This window comes from Dipodomys ordii, unplaced genomic scaffold (genome assembly GCF_000151885.1).
Source record: "Dipodomys ordii isolate 6190 unplaced genomic scaffold, Dord_2.0 Scaffold7, whole genome shotgun sequence".
Classification (NCBI taxonomy): Eukaryota; Metazoa; Chordata; class Mammalia; order Rodentia; family Heteromyidae; genus Dipodomys; species Dipodomys ordii.
This window is the reverse complement of record NW_012267223.1, coordinates 1,622,752-1,630,058: the sequence shown is the minus strand read 5'-3', so window position 1 is coordinate 1,630,058 and position 7,307 is coordinate 1,622,752. Positions and strand designations below refer to the sequence as shown.

At 61.0% G+C, this 7,307-nt stretch overlaps 1 protein-coding gene across 1 annotated transcript in view; it reads right to left on the bottom strand.

The window, feature by feature from the left end:
• Window positions 1-940: 940 nt before the first annotated feature.
• Cant1 (calcium activated nucleotidase 1) overlaps window positions 941-7,307 on the bottom strand; it is a 9,464-nt gene continuing 3,097 nt past the window's right edge. The window contains exons 2-4 of the mRNA XM_013008838.1: window positions 4,595-5,247; window positions 2,864-3,067; window positions 941-1,984 (exon numbers count right to left, since the gene is read on the bottom strand). Coding sequence (XP_012864292.1) covers window positions 1,614-1,984; window positions 2,864-3,067; window positions 4,595-5,225 — 1,206 coding nt within the window. The 5' untranslated portion in view covers window positions 5,226-5,247 and the 3' untranslated portion in view covers window positions 941-1,613. The remainder of the gene's footprint in view (window positions 1,985-2,863; window positions 3,068-4,594; window positions 5,248-7,307) is intronic.

The window sequence follows — 7,307 nt, the reverse complement described above, 5'->3', positions numbered from 1 at the left end:
TTCCCCCCCAGCCAGCCACCTCCCAGCAGCCATCACAGACCGGACACCAGGGGGCGCTCACTTTCTTGGACACTTTATTGTGGACAAGAAACAGATAGGGGAGGGAGGGACACAATCATTTTGCTGACAGCCTGGAGGAGAGGGCAAGAAAGGGGCAACTGTACAACCTGAAAACCCCAGATGCTGGGGAAGCCCGCAGGAACACACAGAAAGCCCCGATGGGCCAAGTCCCAAGTCCCTGGCCTGTTCCTCCTATCTCTGTGCTGTAGGTGGCGCAGCGAACGCCACTTTCCAGGCGGGCTCGCGGCCCGTTGGCCGAGGCAGAAGCCGGGCCTAGAGCTGTCTCAGGTGGGTCTGACAGGGAGGGCAGGCCCGACAGGAGACCCTGCAGGCTTCCTGCCTGGCGGAAGAGGCCCAGGAGGTCCACCAGGGCCAGGGCAGGCACAGGCCCTTCCCTCCCGGGCGGTGGCTCTTCCCTGCCCTCGGTGCTGGTGTGGGATGGGTGGGTGAGTCCTTTCTTTCTAGAATGGGCATGGTCCAGCATGCCCAGCTGCCCTCCTCACCCGTGCCTGGAGCTTCAAGAAGAGGCCGTAGGAGCAATGGGGCCTCGGCCTGCAGGAAACTCCCCCTGGGAAGAGGGGGGAAGGGCCCCGGGGGACAAACCCTGGGACAGGACAGGGACAATCTCGAGAACGAGCAGACCCCCGTCAGGACCCAGGGCGGAACACATTCACGTCGCGGTGACAGTCTGAAGGACATTTCACTTTCTGCAGGTTGCCAGGAAGAGCAGAGCCCAAGGGCTCAGAAACCGGCAGCAAATTTGCTCTGTCTTCCGTGGCTGCTTGGCTGCAGCCCCCTGGCTGCTCACCATGACTGCTCTAGATGACAGAATCTGGTGATTGCTTATTAAGAAACCACTTTAATAAAAATAAGTTAATAATTAAACTGCAAGTGTCACACAGCCCTCGCGCCCTCCTGAAGGGCGGCGTCGTGGTGGTGGGAAGGTGTGCGGGTCAGGAGCAGCTCGGTAGGGAACATACGCTGAATGGACAAATCAGGCAGCCGGCCCTCAGGGGCCTGGGCCCCTGTGGCCAGGCCGTTCCCACAGTGTAAACATTCACTTTCCAGGGGTCTTGCAGGGGTGTGTGGGACCTGGCTGACAAGGAGGAAGAAGAGGGGCCTGCTCCCAGGACGGGGGACACACCAAGTGCTCCCACAGTCACAGAACAGAGAACACAGCGGAAGGCATGGGAGGTGGCATGGAAGGAGGTAGGGCGCAGGGAATTCTGGGCCAGAGCCCCAGGCAGGGTGTCCTCAGGGGCCATTCTGTACACCCGTGAGGCAGTGTGCAGAAGCCCCGGTCAGGCACTCAGGGACAAAGTGACTGCTGCGTGACCGCTGCCTTTCCCGGTGCCAGGATGTCACACCCCGGCTGCTGCACTTGTCCTGAGGAACTCTCCATTCTGGAAATCGCTAGGCTAGATGGACTCCTCATGGTTACCAAAAGGAAAAGCCAAATCAAAGCATGCTCCTCCAGTTTTTATACAAATCGAGTCCTGACGCTGCTAATACCATCCAGCCTTCAGCCGCACTTGACGTGGGAATGGGCCGGCTTAGATGAACTCTATTCCTTCGTACTTCACGCTTCCGACCTTGGTCTCCGGCAGGAGGAGCCGGCCGTCGAGAGTGAAGGCCATGATGTAGGTGGCGATCCTGCCGCTGTCCTCTTCGGACTTGAGGGCCAGGATGATCTGGTCATCGGTGTTGGGGATGAACTTGAAGGAGGAGAAGCCGTGGGTGGGCACCAGCTCCCCCACGCGGCTGACGGAGATGTCCCCGAAGTCGGGGGCGGCGCTCAGGAGGAGGTTGGTGCCCCTCTGCTCATCCTCCTTCTCGCTGTACCGCTCGTGGCTGGCCCTGCGCGGCAGGAAGAACCAGCGCTGCAGTGTGTCACTCCAGCAGGCGGATTCATGGATCAGGTAGCCTGCAGACACAGCACAGACCCGGTCACCCCCTCCCGTGGGGTGGCGTGGCCCGTCCTGCAGTGGACAGATTCACAGACTGGGTAGGCTGGGGCAGCGTGGCCTGTCCTCTAATGGACAGATTCACAGACCGGGTAGGCTGGGGACACAGTACAGACCCGGTCACCCCCTCCTGTGGGGTGATAGCCTATCCTTCTGGGGCCCGCATGGTTCACAACAGGAGAGCTGAGGCGGTAAGCCTCAGGGCCTGGCTTTATTTCCCTCTATGTCCTCAGCTTCCTGAAGGGTTTAGTCTCCAGCTGCTCTCCATTATCTGGAGTAACACCGAGCAAGCACAGAGAGTGGACAGTGAACCTTTAGTGTTCCCTCCGCCCCCCTCCCCCGCCCCCAGCTGTCCCCAGAGGGCCTGGAGCCTCTACAAGTTATCTTTCCTTTTACACTTTGGTGCAGAGAAGAGATAACACCAAGGAGCAGATCTGGCTGTGGGCAGAACTGGTGGAGGCCCTGGCAAAGTGGAAGGAAGCCTGGTCCTGCCCTGCTCTGGACAGAGCACTGCTGGGACAAACTCCCTGCTCTGCCTGTCACACCCCTGCACGGGGGGGCAGACTGTCCAGGCATCCTCCAATCCAGAAACCAAGGGCCCCGGGAGAGCCGAGAGGAGGGCAGGCCTGGGACTTCAAGCACCTGGAATGGAGTCCAGGCTTCCCTAACCAGAGCTGCATTTGTGTGCCCATGGGCGCTGCTGGCCGTGGGGACCTGGGGTGCTCAGTCAGGACTCTTGAGGCACACAAGAGAAAACGGCTGAGTTGTTTCAGAACCCCCTGGCCTGGGGAACGGTGGGAATGGACACCGGCCAGCCCACCTCATCCCACGGCTCTTACCTGGCGGCCGGATCCCAGCGGCGGCCCTCAGAGCGTTGTAGCTGGACACCCAGTTCTCGTGGTCCACGCTGCCCTTGTGGCCCACCACCTTCACCCACTCGGGGTTCTCGTTCATCACCTCCCCCGTGGTGGTGGTCCACTCCTTGCCCAGGCCGCCCACGTACAGGTGCTCATCCTTCACGGCCAGCCACTCAGCTTTGAAGCCTGGGACGACGAGAGGAGAGGCGTGAGGGGCCTGCCTGGGACACGGGCCAGCCCTGCTCTGGGACCTGGTGTCCAGCAGTCCCAAGTCACTACCTGGAGCCAGGAGGAGGCGAGTGGAGCAGAGGAGGAGCCTGTGCAGCCTCCAGCCCCGATGTGGGAGTCAGCACCCGTCTCCCTCCCGCCTCTCCCCTTCCCTCCTGCCCTGGAGGCCCTGCCTCCTGTGTGGCTTGTGCAGGACCTCGCTCCTGCCCTCCTCTATTGCAGCCCCCTTCCCGAAGGTGGCTAAGACCCCCGATTCCTGTTCCTCAAACTGGGCCCCCAGTCCCCAACCCCGCCCCAGCCCGCACAGGCCAGTGTGAAGGGCTCTGCAGCCGTGCCGCGCCAGAGGGTTGAGGGGACCGTCTTCATCTGGGTGAATGCATTCAGGAGCCGGGTCTGCTTTGCCAGCGGCCTCATTCACCTGGCTGCGCAGGCCGCCACACAGGTGTCCTCCCAGCGGCTCTTTGGGCACTCTCCTCCCTGGCCCCGCCTCCAGGCTGCTACTGCCTCACCCTCCAAACCTGCATCTCTGTCTCGGGACTTCCTTGCTTCGCCCCCTCCTGGAAGCCTCCAGATGTTTCTCTGCAGGTGGCTTCCTGGGTCCTCTGAGCCACATTCTAGACAAGCTGCCCCCTTTACCGAGTGTCTGGGCCATGGACCAGCCCCAAAGCCTCCACTGCCCGATTCCCTCCACTTCTTGGGGGAAGCACAGGTCCACATGATGGCGGTGTGCAGGGAATGGGGGTGAAGACTCTGACACCTACACGGACACGTCTCTGCCAACTGCCCACCTTGGCAGACACCAGGGATACTGTAGCCTGGTGCCGGGTCACTCAAGGCAAGTCCTCCCCAGCCTCCTTCCAGGCATGAGCACTCTGGCCATGCTGGCCCGCCCTGTGGCTCTGCGACCCTGCGTGGCAGCTGGGGTTGACCCAGGTTTCATGAACTGAAATCAGTCCCAGTTCAATCTGAGAACACTGGCCTGTGTGGTTTTCAAGGTGAGGCATCTGTTGGGTGTAACCCCAGCATGAGCCACAGCCCTGAACATCAGAATCCTGGTCAGGGCGGTCAGGGGCAGTGGACGCAGCCCTAAGGGCTCGGGGAAGGCTTGCGACAGGACAGGCATTATGCTGCCTGTGGCCATCGGTCTGTACTGGTCACTTTACATGGCCATGAATGAGTGACAAATACCCAAAGGCTTCTGGTAGAAAACAGGTCCTCCACACCTACTAGAGCCTACTGTGAAGGAGTTGCTCTCTCTGGCAGGCTGCTAGGGGTCAGATCAAACCTAGAAGCTGCTCTAGGTGAGGTCAGTAAAGCTTTCCCTCAGGGCTAGGGGGCACAACTCAGAGCACGGGGGCTCACAGGGAGGAAGCAGCCTCCTTTCTGGACACGTGGATCTTTGCTTCAAGTTCAGAACAAAGCGCGGCCATCTGTCTCTTGAGCGCCCAGCCAGACAGGAGCTGCCTGGATAGCAGCTCCCCTTACCTTTCTCCTCTGTTCCATCACCATCAGACAGGATCACCCAGGGCACAGCCTTGGTGCCCTCGATCTGGTAGATGACCCCCGTCCGGTCGTCCACAGAGTAGAGTTTCCCATTGAAGACGATCAGGTCCGAGAGCTCCATGCCCCGCCCCTTCTCCGACAGGTGGGTCTCCAGGACCCCGTGGTCTTTGTCCCACTCCACAGCCACCTTGTCCCCGCTGTCTGACAGGGTCAGATAGCCCTTCTTCAGATAACTAAACCAGGTGTTCTCCTCCTGAGCCCTGGACTCCGTGTCCAGGTCGGCAATGACTGCGATCCGATACCGAATCCCTCCTGGTGTCCTCTGGGGGGCCGACAGGGGGTAGGTGTCATTGTACCGGGTGGCGGGCGGGCGGCCAGGCCTCCAGTTGTGTGCATTGTGAGGGGGGGGCCTGCTCGGGGCCGGACGGTGTGAGTAGAGCAGCCAGAGTAGGGCAACACCCACGAAGAAAGTCAGGATCACCCTCCAGCGGGGGCGGAAGCGGGGGTCCGCGGCCTTGGTCATGGACGCCAGCACGGGAAGGCCCCCCACGCTGATCCGGAGGGGGTGCATAGGCTCATTCCATTCCAGGGGGTCAGAGGGCCGGACGGGCATCAGACTGCACGTGGGGTGGGACCTGCAGCCCGGGGAGAGAGGCACGCGGTCAGTGGGCTTCAAAGTGCATCCACGGCTTGCTGAGCCCCTTCTCTGGGGGACCCAACGCCATCACCACATCCCCGGCCCTGGACTCCGGCAACGCTGTGCTAACTCCTACTCAGCAAGGTGGATGTGAAGTCCCTGGCTGAAGAAAGCCGGCCCCTCCCTGGCCCGGCTGACAGGATATAGATCTGTGCTTGACTTGGATGTCTCCTCCCCAAAGGCCTCCCTGACCACACTGCTCCAATGTCCCAGGCCCCACTTCAGACCGAAGCTTGTCTCTGCCTGGGCTCGGCTTCCCCAGGCAGAGGCAAGCGAAGGCTCCTCAGGTGAAGAGTCCTTACTTCTTGGGTTAGGGTCCTGCAATAGTTATCTATAAAACAGATCCCAGCAAGCAGGAAGGACTTTTGTGTTGTGGTTGGCCACACCTGTCCCCCGTGTTCCTAACAAGGGGAGCCAGGGACCAGAGTCCAGGCCTCTTGCTGCCTGGAATCTAGCATGTCTGAGTATTGTTCCCAAGGCCACAGGACTCACCCTGGGGCTTGGCATGGCTCCAGGTTCCTCCTGGAGGAACCCAAACCCAGGGTTGGGCTTCTGGTGGCAGCTGGGAACTGTACAACTGTACCAGGCACGCGTTGGCCCGGGAGTGGCAGAGAACCTTGTCTTTCTCCAGGGCAGCTGCTTAGAGCCACATCCAGGTGGCAGCAGGCTGCTCCCAACTCCGGCTCCTGGACCCTCACCTGTAGCCAGCACACTTCCCTTCTGCATGGCTGGAGCATGCCTGTCGCCACCTCCTGGTGAGAGCCAAGAACAGCCAACTGGGCACTGCAGGGCCGGGCGGCCCGGGGGAGGGCGTGGGAGCTCCAGTGGCTCTGGGCGACTCTGAGGCCACAGCAGTGCTCGCTCAGCGTGCTCCGAGCCCCAGCTCCTCACTTCTGACAGCCCATAGAGTCAGGTTCAAGGAGGAAAGCATGGAGTCCAAGAGTGGGAGCCCCCAAGAGGCTACTGTGGCCACCTGGCAGGGGCTGGCCTCCTGCGTGCCCCAACTGGGGAAGGGCTGATTGTGGAGGCCTTCCCTCCTGACGCCGGAGGCTTCTCTGCACAAGCCCTGTCTCACCCTGTCCCTTCTCCAACCCTGGAGCTTCGAGGCGCAGGCATGGCTCACACTCCAGTGTTCTACCCTCTATCCAACGTGGCCACCAATCCCCACTGTCCTCTGCCTGAGCTTCCGTGCAGAAGGTCCCCTGCGTTCCCACTCGCTTCTCAGACACACTATGTTGAAGTCTAAGTCCTACCCCATCTTCCCTGGGGGTTGTGGTGGTGATGGCGGTGGCTACATACACTAGCAAGAGCTTAGGAACCGCCACGAGCTGGGCCTAGCTGAGGAGCAGCCCGGGTCCCCCTTTCCTTCTGCAACAGCGGGTCTGATCCAGCCGCTGCTGTCCGTCCCAGGGCCGTCCCCTGCCGGCCACAGCAGCAGCCACACTCCCCAACAGCTCCGCCCCGCTTCCACGGTTCCAGCAGCCCTGCCCCACCTCCCACCTCCGCCTGTGACACAGCCCCAGCCACGAAGGCCACAGCATGCTTGCTGAGCCTTTGCCCAGGCTCTGCCCTTGCCCAGACTCCTCCCTGGCACCGCTGCTTCAGTCATCTCATGGCTCCTCCAAAAGCCGCCCCTCTCTGCATTGGCAGGTCTTGGGTTAGTCCTCCCTCTGCCGGGAGCCCCAAGGATCCAGCACAGCACCTGCAGCTAGTGCAAACTCAGCACACATTTGCAGAGGAATAGAAAACAAACGGCATGGGGCTGGGAAGGTGGCTCAGTGGTAGAGGCTTGCCTTGCATGCATGAGTCCCTGGGTTCGATTCCTCAGCACCACATACGTGGAAAAAGCTGGAAGTGGCGCTGTGGCTCAAGGGGTAGAGCACTAGTCTCGACTTCAGACCCCATCACACACACACACACACACACACACACACACACACACACACACACACACACACACACACACACACACACACACACACACACACACACACACAC